Source organism: Anabas testudineus, chromosome 17 (genome assembly GCF_900324465.2).
Source record: "Anabas testudineus chromosome 17, fAnaTes1.2, whole genome shotgun sequence".
Classification (NCBI taxonomy): Eukaryota; Metazoa; Chordata; class Actinopteri; order Anabantiformes; family Anabantidae; genus Anabas; species Anabas testudineus.
In genome coordinates, this window is record NC_046626.1 from 19,486,403 (window position 1) to 19,509,755 (window position 23,353).

Consider the following 23,353-nt stretch of genomic DNA (forward strand, 5'->3'; position numbering starts at 1 on the left):
ATGTTTGTAAAACAAAACATGTGTGGTGGGGAAGGTTAGAAATTATACACGGAACAAAGTTTGTCAAGAGATGGATACACTAACTTAATAGCTTGGGTGCTAAAATGTAAAATAAGTTATACATTTTGGGAGCATTTGCATATGCAGCTGCCTGGGGAAATATATCTGGGTATACAGTAAGTGTTTAAATACAGCTTAAACATCAGCATTAACATTACCACCAGTAAGGATGTCAGTCCTTGTGAATCCAACCTTGTGAGTCGATTTGAAAGAAGAGAGGCGCCGTAGATGCAGATAAAGTATAGGTATAAATAAAACAGAGCTCACAGCATGTCGTAACACAATATGACAGACCGATGTGAGGATGAGGTAATGTTTGGCTCAGGTATCGCTAGTTTTGACTGGTTTGTCATTGAAGAACAAATGCTACGCTGTTTAGCCTTGGTCTCAGTTACAGATGATAAAGCAGCTCCTAACATGGCTCCTGACTTGGCTCATATTTACCTCCGCTATCTGCCACATGTTACCTCTGTGGAAGGTGAGATGAAATAAGAGCTGTGTGGAAGGAGAACGAGGTGAATGTTGTGCCCACAGGATACAATTAATGGTACTTACACACAACACTATTCAGATCAGACAAGTGTGTACAGTTACTCTGGTACCTTAAGTACCAGTGGAGATGTTCTACTTTTCTTCCTGCACATTTCAAAGATAAATATTAAGCTTGTTAACCCAGTGCGTTTGTTTGACATTTACATAGAGTCTCATTTTCAAATGAGGCCTGACAACAACTGCTGTAACAATCCAGTGATCACAGACCTGCATACAAGAGGAGACATGATGTAAAGTCCGATTCAGATGTCACAGAAGTACAGCGTGTACTTACTGTAGTACTTTTTAGAGGATTTAGTCTGTTCTATTCTGCCTTATTCTCTTTTCAGCCCCTTCTGTTATCAACTGTTTTTCTGGCTCCTTTATTTCCTTATTATCTCTCCTTATAACATATCAAGCAAATTATTTGACTTTAATAATGAAAATTGCCATATTTCAACTTCACCTCCATTTTGGAACCTGTACTAACGTTTTTTAGACCAACACACTTAATATTGTCACTCACTAAGATGTGTTTGTAACCTCCAGGCCTGTGTGAGCACTTCACATTCCTCCAGTAACACGAGATAATAATCTGACAATGAGGATGGTCCCTGCTGTAAATTATAGACTGTTTGACCAGTCAGTCAAACACAGACAGGCCGTTGGCATCAACAGTTCAGGTCCCGGACTTCATGATTCCTGTCAGAGTTTGACTACCTACTGTAGCTGTAAATCTCCCCCTGAGGAGGAAAACAACACCTGAACACTTGTCTTTTTTCCCAGTTGTTTTCTGTTGCTGTGGTCTGGTGGTCTCAGTCATAAATAAGCTCACACTTAAAACTGGTGGAGAACTGGCAGTCTGTCGTCCACATCGAGTCTCCAACCATGTGATCAAACGACCCACAACCAGACTGGACGTAAAGAGGAAGTTGACACAGATCGGCTCTGATCTGATTCAGGGTTGAATGGCCCACTGATGCTGTAGGTGTGATAACAGATAACAGCCATTGAAGGGTGTGATAGCACTCAGGTCAACTGGAGGTGGGAAAAACAACCCGTCTCCTAAAGGTTACATTTGTATAAAGATAAAATGCACCTATGTATTTGGTTACTTGTTTATCTTCTTTTGTTTTTCATCTCTTGATCCAGGTGTACACCTACAAACAGAATGCACTCACCAGGCAGAAGGTGCAGCCCATGCACCACAGCAGCATTAACGGGGTGGAAGACATGGCAACTTTGGAGGATCTTCATGATGGAGCAATCATGCACAACCTCCGTGTGCGCTACCAGCAGAGACACATCTATGTAAGTGCATCTGGACTGTGTTGATGTTTGATGTCCTCACACGTGGGTTCTGTCATTGTCTCACTGAGAAATCACGTCTTCCTGATATGATACTGTACATACGATAAGAACTAGCATCAAAACACAAAGCAAACTCACTCCTATCTGCATTATCAGCGCTCATCTTGACAGCTGCGTCTGTCAGGGTACACTGGCTTCTTTTAAAAGCTCTGTAGGAATCTCTCATGAATAGCTGAAGTTGCTTCGTTGTTACGTAAGAGCAGAGATAACCGCCTAGACGCAGACAGATAAGAGGACGAGATGGATCAGTCCGACAGCTCAACTATGCTCCGAGTTAATCGAGCGGGAGGTCATGTCCTTCTGGAATGATTCCAACAGGCAAAACTGAGCAGTCGAGGCGTCTTACAGTTTTTAAGATGAATCTGCCAGAGACCTATGGTATGCAGCGATGCTCCCTGTGGTTATTCTGTCAAATAAAGTTGTAGCCCCTGATTTATTATGAGCCGACAGTGGAGGTTGATGTTGAGGTTCACTGGAGTGAAATGACTGAAACTGATTCAGAGATGTGTGTTTGCAGCACTGTGCTGAGTCTAGTAGTCATAAGAGGTTGGAAGTGGTTTTACATGAACCTGTCTCTAGTTTAGAGCTTGTGATGTAGTGTGAAAACAACTATTTGGAATAATTTAGGAGTCTAATATCCTCATATAACATACAGAGACAGACGGACCTAACTAACTGTGGGACAAAGCCACAGTACCTGAAGAAAACCAGCGCAGACTCCACACATAAAGGCACCTGACCAGCTGGTGGAGTCATATACGTGTCTGACGGTGCTCTCGAAAAGACGTGGTATTTAACATAACGTTTAGCTCGTCCTGGGATGACGGTGATGGTTCTGAATGTTGTTGCCTGGTTTTGTTTGAAAATAAAATAATTACATTGATTATAATCAGAGAAAACAAATCAAATAGCACAAAGTCTCCCCACTTTTTCAAAAGGTTTAAGGTATTGTTGGAGTACAGCTTGTTTCTAGTGTTTCCTTGACTACTGTGTTGACCAGGCGATGAAAAGCACAGGTGATAAAACACAGTCCACAGATTTTCAGGCTTTTTGAATCCACTTTTTGTAGAACCTGGACGGTGCTGAACGAAGCATCTTGTCAGGCAGCCAAGAGCAACAGGTTGGCAAGTGAGACAGAGGATAATGAGAGTTCGGACTTGTTGGGTTTGTCGCTCATTTTAACCTCACTGGGAGTTTGGTGGGAGTTTTGGGTCCTTGCTCGGCTCTGAGTCCGAGCTGGACGGTACAGCCAAAAGCATGTTAGCTTTGGAGAAACACCACTATGAGTCTGAAAATGGAGAGAATGGAAGAAAAAGGCAGACTTCATCACCTTGACTGTGTACTAATACTGTAATATATGTGCTCCTTGTGGTAATATGTGACCTCTACTACACCAGGAGTCTCACTGGATATTTCTAATGACATAATTATTCATAATTAAGCACAACATGACAATACCAGGCAACTTATATTGTAGCAGTACTACCGTGGTTTAGGTTAATAATTCAACCTGTTTTCATACGGTGTTTTTGTTCTAACACAGTAGAAGGTGATTAATGCGACACTGTCCCACTTTACACTTTGAGCTAATAAGCACACAAAGCAGCTCTGTCCCTGCTGACCCCAGTCAGACTAAAGGAACCTGTGAAGCTCGACTGAATGAATTGGCAAACAAAGCTGTGTGTAGGACAAATGGCTTTCAACCATACTTATATAGTCATTTTTTACTTATAAACAAACGCAGCCCAGCAAACAAGCTGGCAACAAAGACAGCCTTGTGCTTTCTGCACACATTAGCCACAGTAACCTTTGACAAATACCATGTTGTTACTTTAATCACATGTGAATGCTCCCGTATGGTTGAAATTATCCAATCAATTCATCACAACCTCCACCCTGACGGGACGTTTTTCTTTTTCTTTTTGGATCAGAAACTGCAAAGAGAGAAAATTAGAGGAGAGGTTTTGGTGAAAGGGTCTTGGTAAACCGATGGGAGGGGCTCAAAACAGGCTGAGGAAGCTGAAGAGCCAGCAGCAAGCTCTGAATCATCAGGGATCAAATGTGAAATATGTAAATGTAAGGTGATGTAGTTTGCAAATGCATCTTCAGGAAGCTTTTTCTAACTGTGAATTTTGTGTCTGTGATGTAAAATCACTAGATACTGTGTGTTAGTCGAGTGAGAACTTGTCAGCTGTTAGACCTTACAGCTTTTAGTAGCTGCATTTACATGTAAATTACCAGGTTACTCAGACAAACCAGGTGATCAGGGAGTGGGTTTACACAAACTTAGTGACCCTGCTTACTGTAAGTCTGAGTACACATGAATAATCTGAATTCTTCTCAGATTTTACTGTAGAGCAACAGAACATGTTGCCTCTTGACCCTTTTTTTTTGTTGTTTTTCTTGTTTTATTGCTGCATGCGTCACAGTGCAGATAGAAAGAGACAAAGAAAATACACAGTGGAAAACAGTTGATTAGACATCTACAGTCCGTTTTGTGTTGGTTTCAGCTCTAGCTGGACTTTAATTTAAAAACTAGGCAGCATCGCTCTGTGTTAAGTGTTGCTTCCTGCAGTCACTCAGCTCCACTACTTGTCCTGTCTGCAGCCTTTTTGTTCTGCACATGTGCCAAACAGAAACCAGTAAAAGCACTGACTACAGCTCCTTCTTCACCAAACCTTCCATAATACTACAGCTACCACTGCCAATATTTTTATTACCACAAGTACTATTAATACAGCTACTACTTGTACTTGAATGACTCGGTTAGGAGTTCAGTTAAATCAAGGTCATGGAAAGAGAGATACCAAATAAATCAACAACGGCACTTTGAGTAACTGCACATGGAACAGTGGATGTTTCCAGTGTCTGGATCTTTTTACTCTGCTGCTCACTGTACATTTTCTGTCTTTGAAGAAAAATAGCTCATGGACATCCTGGCTATTACATTCCTACCAGATATCTGTCCTGACTTTTGACATGAGTGTTTATGCATTCCACAAATCTGCTTCGGTGTCATGTCCCATGTGTCTGTTTTTCACATAAGAGCAGTCAGTGCCCTCAGAGACGCGAGGTAAACAAGACAGTGAAACATCCGGTGTGACAGCCTTGTCAGGGCGGTTTGCTTTTGGATGAATTCACACACTTCTAAAATCTTAAACTGCAGATTGTAATAAAAAAGCTGAAAGAGAGAACCTGAAAATGGGAAGTAAATATTCTCAGATCTCCGAGAGAAAATCAGGTAACGTTTGTGATTTCTTAAACCTGCTCGTAGGTTCCTGGGGAAAAAAGCTCCTGCAGTGAGAAAGGGCAGAAAAAGTGGAGGTGACTCCTAGATGAAGTGAGATGCATCAGGATGAGGGGCCCCGTGTCTTAACGTGTCAGGGGCCCTGAAATTCCTAAAAGCACCCCCTGCTGACTCCAGAGAGAATAAAAATTAAGAAAATTAGTCAGCATAGCTGCTGAAATTCAGCTTTCATCTCAAAGTCACAGAACAAATAAACAAATAAATTTTCACCTCATCATAGACAAAATTGTTATTGTAATTAGTAAATAATTCATATTCAGTTCAACTTGTTTCTGCTCATTCACCTGGAAAAACATCTTGGTTTTAGCTAAATTGTGAGGTTCACCAGCCTCAGTGCTACAGTACTTTAGCATTTTGTCCAGTGACTAACGGACTGTGTGTGTGTGTGTGTGTGTGTGTGTGTGTGTGTGTGTGTGTGTGTGTGTGTGTGTGTGTGTGTGTGTGTGTGTGTGTGTGTGTGTGTGTGTCCTTAGCTTCTGTGATTGTAACCAGCTGTGCTGTCGACTGGTGGTCTCACTCGTCTCCTCTGTAGATTCCAGTCGAAGCGTGCACACACACACACACTTTCACTCATTGTTCGCTTGCATACACACACCAATCTACACATTCTTTCATTCTCCTATTACATGGCGTTCTTTTCTTTTCTCCCCCCCCATCAATATTTTTTTCATTGAACTCTTCATCATCTCTATAAACACACACACACACACATTTTCTCTCTGAGCCTTCCAGTGTCAACACCTCTCCTCCTTTGCTCATGCCAGGGGACTTTTGTTTCTCATATTTCAGACAATAACATCATCAAATGGCAATACATTCCTCCAATGGGGTTTTTTCCTTTGCATACATTGAAAAGGACCTTTTTTCATTATTCAAATAGAAAAAATGAAAGACTTTTAATAATACTGACAATATTAAACTACAGGAATGCATTACATTTATGCTGCAGGGATGCCAACTCAAATATAGAGCTGACATATAAAGATGTTTAACTGTGTACTCGGTGGATATTGCCACACTGATTAAAATTGCAGCAGTTCATCTCCAGCACCTGTGATGCAGCCGTACGTATAGTTCCAGTTGATGTCAGTACTTATGGAGGAGACAGGAACTAACTTTACTGTTACTATACTGTAAATCAACTATTTCTGTATCCCATAACCATAATCATACCCAAGCATTAGCCAAGTAGCTTTAGTTGTCTAAACCTAACCAAGCCGTAAATATAAAGGTGGTGGATCATTAAACACATCGTTAAACATGTGGTTGGTTTGTGAGGGCTCTCGCTCACAAAACTGTTTTGGTGTTGAGTGAAGACGACAGAGCTCCTACACGGTTCCTTACACTTCTTATCAAAGACTTTGCCAAGTCGGTCAGCTTCAGCACAGAGCAGAATCGGTCTCATGACTCACTCTGCTTATTTTAAGTGGCCGTGTCTGCTGCCAGCTTGCTGACAGACTGCAACAGCCAGCTGCTGCTCCACTTTCACAAGCTCTCAACTCATAACTGGGAGGATGGATGAAGTGGCAGAAACCTGGAATGTAGAGAAAGTTGATTAAACCAGATCCCAATCTTTGATTCATAGGTTTTGTCAAAATACTTCTGAGCAAAGCTCTTAATAACCAAAATGGCCAAGCTGCAGGCACAGAACAGTACTGTAGATGAATCGGTTGGTTTCGTTAAATCCTGCCTGACTTCTGCCCCAAATTCATACACTGCATTTTTGTTCTTACAGTTAATTCATGAAGTGCAGGTAGTTACTCTCAGTCACTTTCAACATATATTAAATATTACTTTTATTAAAAAAAGTTCATGTACAGATCACTCACATTCCTTTAGACACATTGAAATGCACATTTACTTTAGCCCATAATAAAAGTAGAACATGTCCATGTACAGAAGCTACATTTACATTTCAGCGCTTTTAGCCAAAGCTGTTTTGCAGCTCTTAGTACTGATCAGTCACAAGAAACGGTCGTTCAGCCAATGCAGCGTCAAAAACTCCTCTGATTTCATTTCCTGTAGGCTGTGTTTACAAATCCTCTGTGCTTGTGTCACTTCCTGTGACTGCAGATCTGTTTTTTAAAGAAATATGTTTAAAATGAAGTGTGGAATGAGGACTTCATGACACGGGTGGTTTTAGTGCAGTGTTTGGCTCCATTTTGTTCAACAATTTGCGTTCACCAATTAAGTTTTGGCAGATGCTCTACAACCATGTGTTATAAGTTAAGTTATCTTGCAAACAGAAAAACAGATTAGTCTGGAATTTGGTGGACAGATCGCCCTGGATCAGTTGATAAGATTTAATTTGGAGTTCAAATTTGTGACTTTTATATTTCCAATGTTTGGAAGAAACATTGACGTTAACTCTGTTAAGTAGTTTAGTTGGTACAGAACCGATTGTATTCTTTTATCTGTAAAATAAGTCAGTCCGTGTTTCATTTCCCCAATAGTATCTTTTGTCTTTCGTATTTTATGTGATGGAAAGGTTAAAAGTGCCCAGGAAATCTGTCTAAAGTGCCATTGCATCATTTCAGAAAATAAATGGGAATCGCTGGGAAAATAAACATTGTTCCACTGCTGAACAACCTGACTTTCACAGATGTGGGTTCCGCTGTCGTCCATGATATTAAACCTAAATAGCAAATCAGGATCACTTTAAGTGCCAAATATAACAAATGAGGAATGTGTGTTGGTGACATGGTAACTCAGTGGCGGCTGCATATTCGATCCTCTCTCTTACATTTCCTGCCATTCATCAGACAGATTGGCCGATGCTCTGACTTCTGATTCTCTTTCTTTTGTTCTCCAGCTGGTCTTCATTTTCCTCTCCGTACGTTTATCTGGCTCAGGGAGATCTTATTTTTTGTACAGGTCTGACTGCCAAAATGCCTCCTTCTGCTGTACAGTTACACCGTCAGTGGCGAGCTGTAAACGGAAAGCTGCTTAATGTGATCACTGCAATGTATTGAAGAGCCAAAGATGGAGACTGTATCAGCCATGTATCTGTGCCTGTTAATCTGTTGAATTAAAGAAAAGTGGCTCCAATCAGTTTAAAATCTTCATAACAGGTTTTCACAGGGTTAAAAAATATTAATATGTCCACAGAAATTGTTAAGCGTTCTTTCTCCACTGTCTCTCTGTGTGCTCACTATGTCCTAATCCATCACAGTTAGACTAAAATATGGTGAAACACACTTCTTCTGGCACAGCTACTGAGGCCTGACAAGGACAATATTACAAAACAGAAGCGCTCTACATTGACATGTTTTGGCATAATGATGATTCTGTTGGAACGTGCTGGACGATACACAGGGAATTAGGAAAAGTGGATCATACTGCAGTGGTTTTACAAACTTCTTTTTAAGGTTGATTTGGTTTTTGCTTTTGGTTGGATTCTGGCACATAGTTTGGCAATATGGTGCAGAACAAGTTGGGAGAACACAACATGTTAAAGTTATTTTTTCCATCAAATCTCTGCACATATCCTACACAGACCCTCCATTCATTTCCATTAAAGTAAATGCTGTTAAACATCTACTAGCTCCAATTCCAACATGATCCACTTACATCACCTATAGCGTAAGCTCTGCATAGCTTCAGTGCTGAAGAATGAATCAACCTCATGGTGAAAGTGATAGTAAAGAGTTGTGTATTTACACATTCAGCAAACTTGGACATTAACATTCATTTGAGTCATTATTCTGGCCACAAAACAAATCTCTGTTTGGTCTCCACCAAACTCCTGTTCTCTGTTTATCGGAGAGCAGCTGCCACTTTGAGAGTAAAAGTGAAACATACAATTTTGTAAAATCCAAATAATCAGGAAAAACTGACTCAGTTTACTGTAAAGATGAAACTTTCTGGGTTTTTTAAAATCTTTTTACCATCAGTGAACCTTCAATTTGTTGAACCTTCGCTTTAGAGTCAGTTTCAGCCTTGAAAAGAAAACTGTCCACTGTTCTTGCTGCCGCAGGTTAAATACCTCAAACAGTTTACATATGAATATCATGTTTATTGCATCACCTCTGTGGTATGGCTCAGAGTTTTGGCCACCACACATGGTGGACCAGGGCCCACGGTTAATCACATCAGCCAATAGGGGTTCCTCTGATGAGAGTCACAGCCAGTTAGCTCTCAGCCAGGGTGCTGCTGTGGAAACTGTTACCAGGATGGAGCAATGGGATCTAATTGAGTCCAAATGGTTGTAATTCATTGAGTTGGAGTTGGAGGCAGGCATGACTTTTCCCCAAGGCATTTTTTTTTATTCTTAGCGACTCTCACAGTATTGTGTGAACTTCTCCAGACTGGTAGACGAAACGTGACTTTCCTTATAATGTTTTGCTTGAAAAGCTGCCTCAGAGGGGCCAATCAGTTTAAATATAGTCTCAGTTATTTTCTTCTTGGACTGCAAGAAGCAAACACTAATAGACCAAATAATCCAACTTTCTAGAGTGGAAGGGGTTTGTTTAGACCACCTACTACCAAGGTGCATGGAAAAGGAACAAACAGTCTGATGAGGCCAGAACTCCTTAAGCTAAACTGAAACATGTTGGTGGAACAGCAAAGATTTTCTCCTGAACTGCAGGCATTTCTGGACTTTTTACCTTTTCATAAAGCTGAAAAACTTGTTAATTCACCAGCCGTAAAGCCATAAAGAAGATTACTACTGCTGTAGTCACAAAACTGGACATTTAACTGCAAGATTTGCAGAAAAAAATCCACCGTGTGCCGTTCGGTATGAATATATGTGTGACTTGTCATTGTCATGTTATTATAATCTGGTTGCAATAATGTTGGCTACAAAAATATATTTGAAAGATCCTAGCTGAACAGAAACATTTTTAAAAGACAGGGTTGCATGTGCAGAATTACCCCTTTAACCTGTCAAACGGTTTGAATGTTTGAGGCTTTCACAGTTGATTTTCTTCACACATTATAAACAAGAGCTCAAGTAGGAACCCCAAACATTACATGACACTATGTAAGCATCAGGGAAGAGGTTTACATGACGAGCTGAGTGATGCACGTGAGCCTCCGAGGCCAGAGATCAGTCCGATTGTAAACTGTTTGCACTGCCGGCGGAAAACAGACATTTCTGCTTTAATATGTTTAAACGGACTCCTTCACCTGAGCGGAGAGCTGCCACGCTGTGTTTACAGTGAGCTCAGTCTGAGCGATAACACACATGCTGATTTATGAACAGATCCTCTTCACCTCTTCTGTCTGTGGAGGCTCATTTGCACAGGGAGAATAGTCTGGAGTGGATTTGTCATGTAAATGCCGTCACCTCAACTGCCATTCAAATACATTTGCATCTAGGCCAAATGTAGGTCAGTCAGTCAGTAGGCCGCACGGTGAGGGAGAGATCAGTGTAACACGTTTAATGAGCAACACACGGCAGGTGATAAAGATTTTTTTACTGAGTGGGAGTCCAGAGCAGACAGCGGATGTTATGGCAAACTACTATAACTCAAATGGTGACGGGGGTCTTTAATTCTGTACAGAGCCTGAACTGCATTGAACCCAGCAATTGATTATTTCACAATAAAGTTAACACAAGCAGAGTGATGTCATACTGACAAGTCTGCTGCTCCATCAGCGTTTTTCCAGTTGGTTGTAGTTAGTCATGTATTCAGTTAACGTTAAGCACCTACGAGGTAAAGTCAACACTTCTACCTTCCACTGGTTCAAAGGGCACATGCTTTTAATTTGAAACATCTGCAGGAAGCACTTTTTTATTTGTGTAGATTAATAGCATTTTAAGGTAAGATGTAAATGTGTAGGGTAGCCAACGAAAGACAAAACAGTGTGTACTAAAGTCTGGACCAGGCTAAAAGGAGGCTGCAGTATAAAGCGTGGGGTAACGACATTACCAGTGTGATATTGTTGTTGTTTTTTTCTTATTGACCTCCATAATAAGAAGATTCTGTTTCTGATATATGTAAACTTTAAAGTTAAACCCTAATAGAATAAGGCTAAGTTCTTTTTCTAGCTGCATTACAGTTAACAAAACCATAATAAACAGCAAGAAATGTGAAGCAGATATCTGAGACAAGAGAGGACAAATTTAAAACCTAAACTGACACTGAACGCTGAATGCACTGGGACTGACGGCGCTGTTTGCTTTCAGACGTTATCTTGTGTTCGGATGGTCAGTGAGGCCCCAGTGTAGATGAACAGGATATGAGAGAGTTGAGCTTTGTGGAGTCGGAGATGCTCTACTGACCAAAATGTCCAACTCTGTCTCGTCTTAATGCATTTCATCCTCTCCTCCAGGCAACAGCAGCTGCTAATGTGTGGTTATGGGAGCTCTGAGCTCTGCTGTAATGAGATTTTCACTTTTAGCCGAAGTTGCATGTTCAGAAAACTGAAGACTGTATAGTGCTGTGACGAAACCGGAGCCGTGCAGGAGCTGTAAACACGTTTTCGTACCTCTCTGCAGAGCTGCTGTGTGGTTTGTAGTTGATAAGAATAAGTGGGTCTCTGGATCTGCAACTCGTTTGTACCAAAGTGACAGTGAATTATTTTGTAATTCTTGGTGTTGGTGTTTTCAGAGATGTGGATTTGCTGCTTTTATGTGGTTTATATTACTGCCTAATTACTTCACCAAAAAGATCATCATTAGGATAGATTAACTGTATTTAGCAGCAGCTCAACTACAGACTGGAAAGGAAATATTATTATTAAGGTCACAACTTTACTGTTTAGCATCCTTTCGGTGAACATAGTGGAGCATGTAGCAGCTGAAGGAGCTGGTAGAGGCCTGTAATGAACTGCTACGCAAAGTGTCCATTAGCAGCAACAGCAGTAGCCATTTGGATATGTAATTTTCCTGTAACTCTTCCTGCACATATGGTTGTACAGGAAGAACCAGCTCAACATTTACTGTTCTTGGACTGTTCTTGCCTCTTACACCCCATCTGCAAGCATCCAAAAAAAAAAAAAAAAAAAAAAAAAAAAAAAAATATATATATATATATATATATATATATATATATATATATATATATATATATATATATATATATATATATATATATATATATATATATATATATATATATATATATATATATATATATATATATATATATAAAACAGTGTAATGTTTGTCTAACCTTTGCAAAGCCTCAAACCTCTCAGATGATGACGATGAGTATTTCTGACAGCAGTGACTGTGAGATGCTGCTACAACCTTTACGGCTTTTCAAACCAAAGCCAGTGGCAGGAACATCCAGTTGTTTTCTCACATGCTGACGAAGTGCTGCCTTTTTCCAAGCCTGCCTATTTATCCATTAGTCACCACCACAGCGCTGAAACCACTGCCAAGACTTCTGCTGGTTTCACAAGCTTCTATTTCAGCAGTTTGCTTTGCTTTTGCTTTGAACTTTGAAATGCGAAGCTGGTTTGGAAAAGCTGCAGATTCAAAAGGGTGGAGGTGGTGAAAAGAAAAAACAGGAGGTCACGTGTGTTGAATGATGTGTTGCTGAGCTTTCCTGACACAGTGAGTTGGACATTTGATGTTTAACTGAGCTCACGTGTAATGTTTGCTGTCGTCTGCTTTACCGGGAGCTTAATGGAGTTTTTATTACTCAGTGCTTTTGTCTGGTCAATTGGATTATGTGCAGCTTTTGGCCCATGTGGGTTTCTACCTGAGCAATGACAGACAGCAGAGATGTAATTCACTCTGAGCATTGATTATTAAATGAGAAGTAACGATGTATAAGTCCAGGGATGAGTTATTACAGTAGTCAATAGTGAGCCTTTAACTTTCTATTTGTGCTGATGAAACTTTTCCACAACTGTGATTTTATATTTTAGAGAATTCTCTCACTACACACACACGGGTAAATATCACATTACACACATTATTAATAAACACTGACACCAATGCAGTGTCCAAGTTGTTCTTTGCCGTTGTGTTTTTGCATCAACTCGCCTGAGCTGAAATGTCACTGAAAAATGTTTCTTATCGATGTAAAATTTATTTAATAAATCATTTTGTTTTTAGAAAAAAGCCGAAAGCTGATATGAAAAACTGCATAAATCATCTTTATATGAAGGTTTTAATTAAAGATGGATTTATCCACCTAATTATCTTTACAATCAAATTCAGAAAATGCCACTGGATAAAAGAACCAGTTGACCACTCTCTCTCTCCTGATCCACAGACGTACATCGGCTCCATCTTGGCATCGGTGAACCCTTACCAGCCTCTTCCTGGCCTGTACGACCGGCCCGCTGTGGAGCTGTACAGCCGACACCACCTGGGAGAGATTTCCCCGCACATCTTCGCCATCGCCAACGAGTGCTACCGCTCACTGTGGAAGAGGCTGCAAAACCAGTGTGTCCTGATCAGGTGCGTGACGTTGGTGAGAGTGTTGACCACTGAGGGGCAGAACAACAAAACAGGATGAAGGTGCCAAAATCTCGACATTAGCTGGAAACTATAAAAAGAGTTTTCTCACTTTTGCTGTTCTGACGAATACCCGGCCAGGACATCCGCACCTTTCTCAAGTCCCCTAATTGGCTGCTAAAATAAACGACTGTGGTTCCAGCTTATTTAATTGTTCCTTAGTGTACGGAGCACTTTGATCAAGGTTCAAGTTCCCTGGGTAGTTTGGCTGCAGCTCTGAGGATCTGAGCTCCACATGCCACAACACACACACACACACACACACACACACACACACACACACACACACACACACACACACACACTCTCTCTCACTCTCTCTCTCTGTTACTATCTTCATCCTCTGTCAGCTGCCTTCCTTCCTCTTTGATTTTAGCTGGATGACTTTCACATCCACTCCATTGTTTTAGCAGACATGCTGAGACATTTGCTTCCCTCCTGACTTCAAATAAGTTATTTTTAACACTTTGGAGGTTATAATATCTGGTCTCTGATTCAACAGACAGTGGATACAGGAGAGTTCATCCTGAATACATGGCCAGCAGACTTGAGATTTGCCTTCTCACCCACGTAGCTTCCCATTCTTATAAGGAATCCAAACTCTCCAACCAAACTCCCCAACATCACGTCTCTTCTTGTCTTGTCCGGTGGTGAAACTCACGCCTAATGTGCGTCTAACAATGAAGCTCTGATTTTTCACTGAACATGATGAATTTGCAGCATAAGATAAAAATCACCCAGCTTGAGGGGTGCAGGGAGTGGCGGCGAGTTTGAGCTTGCTGCTTCAGGCTGGCAAGTGTTGCAGTTTTCTTACAATTAGCTGACATTAGTTTACAGCCTTGTTTTATTGGCTGTGTAGATAATGAGACACACATGTCCCCTTTTTAAACGTAAGCCGTTTTGAGCTTGTGTATAAAGCAGAATGCGAGTAGGGGCTTTCCGTTAATTGTTAATGGCAAATAAAAAATAAGACGACTCTTGGGGACCTCTCATCATTGTCACTTTTCTTTAATGTCCACTAAACATGAACTGATCAGCATGGACAGCTGAATTTTCTAGGACTTTTAAAATCCTTATATGACTGTAGATTGTGTTAACTGGACTTTTGACTGTGTTTTTGCATGATGATGTGACATGAGACTCTTTTGCACTTTGTGATCTGACCAACCTGCATCCCAGGTGACAGATTATTTACTATTTAATATTAAGAATTTCACTGCAGTGCATAAACATTATTGACTTCCTGCCAGGAACCTCGTTTCTCGTCCACAATTACACTTAGACACAGGTCGTACTGAATCCTCCAGTTGCTCAGACAAACTCTGGGCACCTCACATGTTGCCTCAGTCCTCTGCCCTTTGTCTTACAGTTCAGGACACAGAAACTCTTTTGTGTGGCAGGATGTTGGTCAGTGGGAAGAATATGAACCACAGTGCATGCCCTGCGAGGCGTAAACACAAACATGTCATATTGCCGTTGTCCCTGAACTGCACAATTGTGTCATTCTGTTCACACAGATATATCACTGCTGTAGATTTGCTTTGTACGTGTCTGTATCCTGGTGATTCCTGGTACTTTTCCTGCTGCAACAAGCCAATTTCCCCAGAGGGGTCCAACAATCTCATTTCATCTTGCTCTTCAAAAAAAAGATCTTATGCTTTCCTTCTTGTGTTTTTCAAGCTGTTCTCAGGTCCTTGAGTTTATGAAAACATTTAATTTACCACAGGAACTGTAACTAGCAAACTGTGAGAGCAAGAAAAACACAATTTTGGTTGTGTAGTTTTTCCATGACAGCAGCAGCAGCAGCACATGAAGCCACGCAGACCTGAGGACAAACCACAGACCACAGCGGTAACCTCTGGCTGTTGTCTCAACTAAACACAACCTGATGGTTTACTGTCTGTTAAAACAGAGTAAATAACACACTGAGCCTCGGTGCAAGGCTTGATAATCCTTTTCTAAATCGGATTATTGGCATTTTTCAGAATAGTTTGTGGTTCGACTTTGCATCTTTTGTATTGTGAAGTCAAACAGGATTGTCTGGGCTTTAGCTCCTGGCCTCAATGTTCAGCTGGTTGTAAAGTTGCTAAATAAGCACATAAAACTTAAAATGGGGACATATAAATAGCTGAAATCTTAGCAAAAAGTGAACTAAACTACTAAATAATAATGACAATAAGGAACAGCCAGCAAAGGTGTCCGTTTTAAACTGGTTTTACCCTTTATGAGTGTGTTTTTACTACCTCTGAGTTGTTAATCAGCTGTTAATTGTTAAGCTCGAGCAAGGCACTAAGGTCCGAGCTGCACCAGTGGAGTGAATCACCTTTCAGTCCTCTGCAGATCTCTCGTGATACATAAAAGGTCTCGAGGATATTAGCATTTGATAACAGCTAAATCGTGTCCATCACAACTGAGCAAACATCGTCCGCTGATGTTGGCTGGAAGATAAACGAAACTTGGAAAAATAAATCTGTCAACACAAAGAGCTCCTTGTAAGATTTTACAGTTCGATTATGTGATGTATCTGTGAAAGACTGAAAGTCTCAACTTGCTTGGCTTGACAAAAGGCCTTCAGCTCCATCTGATCTGCTGCTGGGAGTGATGGATGTGTGAGGCTGTGAATAATTGCAGGGCGGAGCAGACAGAGATGTGTGTTTTGTTGGGTTTGTGCTGAGGCTACTGGCCAGCTGTGTGGTCTGACTGCGAAGTCAACATCAGGACAGAGGCTGTTCAGGTCTACGGTGTACAGTTACTGAGGAACAAACACAATTATAATAGATTATTCTGTTTATTAAAACCACTAGTTTATGAGCAGACTGCCCACAGCTGCTTTAAAACTCTCTCTTTGACTTCACACCACTGTGAATCCACCTTGTTGCTGTTCGAAGATGTGATGCTGCACTCTGCAAACGTTTGACAGCCAAGTTTCAAACCCTCACATTTTGTGTGTGCGATGCTTCATGTTGTTGATGTTGTGTGTTTTGGGTGGGGGGGTTACTTTCACACAGATTCAAAGTTCTGCCTAACAGCCACAGTACGTGGATGGGTTCATAATGACCCCGAACACACAAACACTTCACTCTGTTGGCCCCCTCACCGAAGCCATCTCACCACAGACCGTCGTAAAACATGTAACATGGCAGTGCCCCCACCCACACACAGAAAGGATTATTTCATGGGGAGTGTGTGTGTGTGTGTGGAAGAAGAGCTATAAATTGCAAGCTGGCACTTTCAGGCGAGGCAGGAAGCTTTCTCGTCAGATTTAGGGATTGTGGGTAATCAGATCCAGGCAGATGGAGGTGAATGAAACGGGAGCTGGTGTAGACGCGGAGGAGGTGGAGGAAGCCGGCTCTAAAACAAGGCATCTGCTCATTAATGCTCGTGAACGCTTTCACTGATCCGGATACCTGCCTGTGTTGAGCCACATGATTTTAATGGAAACCCCCTGTTGAGGTTTTGCTGCAGATTTCAGCAGGAACTTTTTCTTCTGGACAATAAAAAGCTTCAAACAGCAGATTCAGACCTCCACTCATGAGACGCGTGGGAAATAGGAACGTTCCTTTAGCTGTGTTTTGATCTGTGTCCATACAACTTCACCAGATATACACTGAACACCCTGATTGTCCTGATTTTATTTGTGCAAACCATATTGGGATCCCCAACTGTTGTTTTTCATTTAGTGAAGTCAGCACATGCACAGTGAGAGACGTGCTCCTTATCTACCTAAGACTAAACTCCACATGAACCCAACCTCCATTCCCCAGCCACATGTTGTGTCCCTGGACAAGACATTGAACCTTGAACCCTTAGAGCCTAAAATATCAGATCAACAAACAACTGCAGCTCAAACTGTCCGATTGTTGGTCTGTACCAAAATAGTGTTGAGGTTTGATACTCAGCTTTAATTCTAGCAAAATCACTCCTTCACTTCAAAATGCTCCTCAGTACAAAACATCTCAACCCTTTCATTTAAGGAACTCTCAAGGTTAAAGCTGTTTTGACTAACTTTGTGTCTAAAACTGCTCAGATTCGATTAAACTACAAAGCTCTGAAGGTGTTATCCTGCACAGCCCACAGGCCCCAACCCAGACATTTGTCCCTGACCTCAGAGGTGGGTGCGAGGTCAAACTCAAGACTCTCCAGCCTTGGTAATTACTGCGGCATGTGGGGTCACACAGACCCTGCAGCAAAGTCCTGCAAAAACTCAGCTGCCATTTTTCCTTATGTGATTGATCAATGTTGTCTGCACTCAGTGAAGATTAATAATTTGACAGCGGAGGAAGAACAGAACGAGAAAGATGGAATGGAAACGCCTCTCACCATGTTGATTTTAGGTGTGACTGCATTTATTAAAACATGAGTTTGCATTTCTTTTGACCAACGTTAGCTTTTGTTATTGTGTTTTCTGTCCTCTGCTCAAGTTTGAGCTCATGACTTGATGAAGTCAGTTGTTTTCAGACGGAACAAACTCGGTTTATTCAAGCATTCCCTGAATTTCAGTTTCTGTAGACTGTGCAATACCGGTAGTAAACACGGGCGACATCGTGCAGTCATGTGATCAGGATTCAGTAGCTGAGATGTGCTGATTTTCACGTGTTAAGTTCTAATATTTCTGTTTACAGTTGCACAACTCCTGCAGACTTTCTGTGCACATTCCAATCTGTTTTAAAACGTAATTTAATCTTAATCTTCTTTCAAATTTCCTTCAAGCTAACAGCTACTTTGGTGAGATCATTACTCTTTTTCCTTCTCAGCTCTAAAGACTCAGTACTGGATTAAATGACAAGTGCAAACAGATTTTTTTTTTCCTCTTTCATTGTGTTTTGCTTTTCGTCTCAGTTTCTCCTCCCTGCTCAGGAAGTCTTTCACTCTCTAACACAGTCGGCCGCTCTGCTCCTCCGTACAAAAGGTCTGGGTGAGGTCCAGAGCTGTGGAAGCAGTTTGTCCAACACGCTCAGTCGCTCCACTGAAGACTCCTGCTTTGCTGCCTGTGGTGGTGTTTTACCTTGGGTGGCAACAGCAAGTGGAGAGTGGGGGATTAACACAAAGGCACAGTGCTGTGTTTAGCTCTGTGTGTGTGTGTGTGTGTGTGTGTGTGTGTGTGTGTGTGTGTGTGTGTGTGTGTGTGTGTGTGTGTCCTAGTTTAGATAAGTTGGGGAGCTGCCAGAGGTCTTTTTAAATGAGTTACATTTAACAGGCCTTTTCAGATTTGGCCGTCACAGTGGTCTAAGCTATTTAAATGAGCTACACACACCGAGCTTTTTAAAATAAGATCTGATCCCTGTAAGAAAGTTTGACCCACTGCTGGAAGGAGCCACTGGTGAGATATGGGTTTCTCTTTAGCTGTAATGAACTTATCGCTGTCCTCCGTCTAACCCTCGTCTACAAAATACTACGAGCTGAAAGCAGCTACGGTGATGGGAATAGGTATATTAAAGCTGCGTTAAACAATTTTGACCATTAATAAATGGTAATAAACTTTCTTTTGTGCAGCATTTTCAAAAACATGGAGCCGTGGGTAAATATTTCAGGACCAGGATGAGGAAGTGAAAGGTATTTAAAAATAATACAACTGAGATCTGTTATCAAGTTCTACAGCAACATCACTGATCAAACATGAAACCTTGATGCTAAAGATCTAAAGTGATAAGTTTAGCATCAGTATGAGACACCAAAGGTGAATTCAAACATACGAGGAAATGCCACTAATTCTACTACTACTGTAAGTAGTTCATAGGGAGCCACCCAACCATTATCCAAATGAAGAGTTGTGGTTCTAAACTGTAACACATCTACTGTCACAAAAGGTTTAAAGAAGTGAAAGCAGCATTTTGTTAGAAAAATAAGCAGTGTGGAAGCTGTGTTAAGGTTTTTAAAAGCTAAGTTTGTGACCATAAACTACAACGTACAGTACAACGTGGCCAGCTTGCAAAGATTTAGTACTGGCTCAGCCTCTTTTTATTTTTCTTACGGCTGCATTGACTGAACTTAGAAATGTGGTTTCAGTGTACATTGGTTCATGTTAAATGTCATTGTGAGTGTGTGTGAGGGGTTTTCACTGTCTCTGCAGTGGAAGGAGGTGATATATTGAAATTAAACTTGCACAATAGATATTTCATATAAATCTGAGAAATCTGAAGTTTAGTGAGACAGAAAAACTAACTTTGCTAAATTTGAACACTTCTTAAATCAGAGTATTTGCTGCTTTTCCCTCTTTTATACCATTTCAGTTAAATGCATTTGGTTTGTGGATTGATTATTGACTAATTAGTTCATCAATCTTTGCTTTTCCTAGTAGCCGACATTAAAATGAGATACTTACTATTTGGAGGAACATATGCTGACCAGCATATATATTCTTGTCCTGCTTACGGAGAGACAGTCCAATTCAATCCAGTGTGCTGCAAAAACATGCATGAGATGCCCACATAATAAATATTCGTAAAAGGAAAAAGTCTCCACTTCCAGTTAGCGTGTAAACACAGACTGCAGTGAGATGAGAGTGACGCAGGACACCAGTGATTACAGATCAGCCACATGTTGCTTGTCAGGTGGTTTGACATGCAAAATCATAGTTGTCACCATGGTAAATGGAGAGTAGCTGTTTTAAATGTCAGCTCAAGTCAACTGTGGAGTTTATAGTGTATGCATCCAAAACCCTGAATGATCATGTCACAGTCAGTAAAATGAGGTGTCACAACACGACAGCGCTTTAAATTATTCCGACGTTTTTCTTCATCTAAATACAAAAGTGCTGAAAGTATGTGACACCATCATTGATAGTTTTATGGAAGAGGGAACTGAACTGACCATCATCAGTGGCATTATTTATGTTATCATTCTACTCTGATCTATTATTATTGATCCATTTCAACCAACCTTTAGATCTTTTCTGGTTCTGGTTCTTTCCTTCTGTCTGAATTGAGAGAAACTGTAACAAGACAAAACAATTTCCCTCTTTTAAATTTAAAACCAATACTTCACTGCTTGAAATAACAGCAAACATATTTTGACTTTGACTGTTGCATTTGCTCAGTGGTCGTTGTTATCATTTCTCCTAGTCCTAAAATCTTTCCATCTTGCACTTGACATGTTGTTTTACTGTCTAAATAAATTGTATTAATCTTAATCTTGATCATTTGCTAGTGTGCAAACATTCCTGTTTGTTTAGTTCCCACATCACTCTTCTTGCAGTTCCTTCGTTGTGTAGATGCTGGTTTTCTCATCTTATTAAGTTCATGTGTGATTTTAAAAGCCAGTTGGTGTGTGCTCAATTTCCTGAATTGCATTTACAAGCAAGTCAGCCAGTGGTTTCACGTCTAAGAGTCCAGTTCGCCATCTAGTGGTTGGAATATTTACCCTGGAGTTTTTTCTAAAATGTTGTCAGCTGCATGTGTGAAAACAGCATCTGTGAGGTTCATTCATCTGTATCTAATTGACCTAATTCAAGCTGAATTCAATTTGCAACAGACATCCAAGGTTAAAGTTAAGGTAACTTTACAACATAGAACACACTGATACTACTAGTACTACCAAAAGTACTAAAAGTAGTAAAAATAATAATAATATTGATAATAATGATATATATGGTTTGGAAAAAACCACTTAATTTGAACCACTTGCTTCCTGCAAGAACTCAAACATCCAGAAGTAAACGTCTCTTTTGACCTCTGCTGCACTCAGCTTTTGAAAACGTTTCTCTGGAATTAAACAATAAAAAGCAGAACTAGAATAAATTATTTAAACGCATGCCACCTTCAGGTCAAACCTTCACCCACATGTAGTTTAAATTAAACAGCTCTCTGTCTCCTGTCTTTTCTTCCTCCTCATCTCCACCATGCTCAGATGTTTTTACAAATGGAGATCAGACTCTCACTATGTTTGATTTAGTTACAAGTCTGGAAACATACAGGAGACTTCTACCATTCTTCTACTAGTCTTACCACTGGTATGTGTGTGTGTGGTTTTCTGCCCTCAGTGGGGAAAGTGGCGCAGGGAAAACAGAAAGCACCAAGCTGATCCTGAAGTTCTTGTCGGCCATGAGCCAGCACTCCCTGGAGGTATCGTCCAGGGACAAGACGTCCCATGTGGAGGAGGCGCTGCTCGAGAGCAGGTAATTATAGTTTTCATTGCAAGTTAACTAGATGGTGACTGTCTCACTGCCAGATAACCTCTGTTTGTCTCCTGGTTAATGACCCTGCTCCTTCATCACTCCACAGTCCCATCATGGAGGCCTTTGGAAATGCCAAGACAGTCTACAACAACAACTCCAGCCGCTTTGGGAAGTTTGTCCAGCTGCATTTCAACCAGAAGGGCAACATCCAGGGAGGCAGAATCGTTGACTGTATCCTTTTAAAACCCACTTAGTGTTAAGTGGCTGCCACTTCCTCTCACTGCATACTTCCTACCCACTGGGTTCAATATGTAGAGAGGAAGGGGTTGAGATGAAATGATAAATAATTCATGCATTACTTTGCTTCTAATTTATAATTAGAGTATTACCCAATAAACCAACAAGTCCCTGAAGTATTTTGGATGGAAGCAGCCATTTCCAGGCCTGTGCTTGGTTGCTCATGTAAACAGAGTTGATTCCACTAATTATATTTCTATTCGTGCACAACTCCAGCATGTATATTTTTGGGAGCTACAAACTAGATGTTTAATTTGATGTTTGAAAGCTGCCAACTAGCTGGCAAACAGGGTAAAATTCAGGTTAAAATTCTGTTTTTCACCTTGACTGGAGCTTTTTTTCACCACAGACCTCTTAGAAAAAGTGAGTATTCTTCCTTCTAACAAACCTGTAACTGCATTCAGGTCCTTTTAATCATTCTTCAAACCTCGTATAGGCTAGAAATGTGGCAAAAGCTTTGAGTTTTTGATGAACAGTTTTCACCATGGGGGGAAAAATGCATGAAATACACTCACAGAAGCATCTTAAACCTGCACAACATCATTGGTTTGCCAAAAAAATTGGTTTGAGAAGTGAAATTGGGATCACAGCTGTGAAGGATAAAATTACAAATGTTTAAAAGTCGCCTTCGTAGCCAAACGAGGTGCAGCGTTGGGTCAGTGTGTGAATTTGTGTTGATGTGAATATGCGTTTTTAATACCTTTTCACTTTTTTGCTTTAGAATCGAGTGGTCCGGCAAAACCCAGGGGAGAGAAACTACCACATCTTTTATGCCCTGTTGGCAGGAACCAACAACCAGCAGAGAGGTGAATTAAAATAAATCATTGTACAATATTTAAATCATAAACCCAAGTATAATAGTAAGTCAAAGCGTTAAAATATGGATTCGGTAACGTCAGCTAGTCTACCCTGACCCCACCTGCAGCATCTGCAATATAATGGACAGCTATCATGATAACTGATGAGTGGATTATACAGTATATGTGTCTTTGTTTTGTTACAGAGGCGTTTGGGTTGAACCATCCTGAAACCTACCACTACCTGAGACAGTCCGGCTGCTTTGCCGATAAGACAATCAACGACAAGGGCACTTTTCAGGATGTTCTGGTATGAGGACACCTTTAACACTACAGCCACTCGGTTAAGGCTAAAACAAACCTTTTTTTTTTTTCAATGCAAACCAATGGCAAAAACTCATTACACCTTTGTCTGCCCAGAAATATTCAGCTTAACAACACAACTGGATTATCAGCTA

General features: G+C 40.8%; 1 protein-coding gene across 1 annotated transcript in view; it reads left to right on the plus strand.

Moving 5' to 3' along the window:
- Positions 1 to 23,353, plus strand: part of myo10 (myosin X) — an 82,182-nt gene that overhangs the window by 32,101 nt on the left and 26,728 nt on the right. The window contains exons 3-9 of the mRNA XM_026374755.1: positions 1,744 to 1,902; positions 13,444 to 13,631; positions 21,667 to 21,801; positions 21,908 to 22,032; positions 22,448 to 22,461; positions 22,820 to 22,904; positions 23,102 to 23,205. Of these exons, the coding sequence (XP_026230540.1) occupies positions 1,744 to 1,902; positions 13,444 to 13,631; positions 21,667 to 21,801; positions 21,908 to 22,032; positions 22,448 to 22,461; positions 22,820 to 22,904; positions 23,102 to 23,205 (810 nt within the window). The remainder of the gene's footprint in view (positions 1 to 1,743; positions 1,903 to 13,443; positions 13,632 to 21,666; positions 21,802 to 21,907; positions 22,033 to 22,447; positions 22,462 to 22,819; positions 22,905 to 23,101; positions 23,206 to 23,353) is intronic.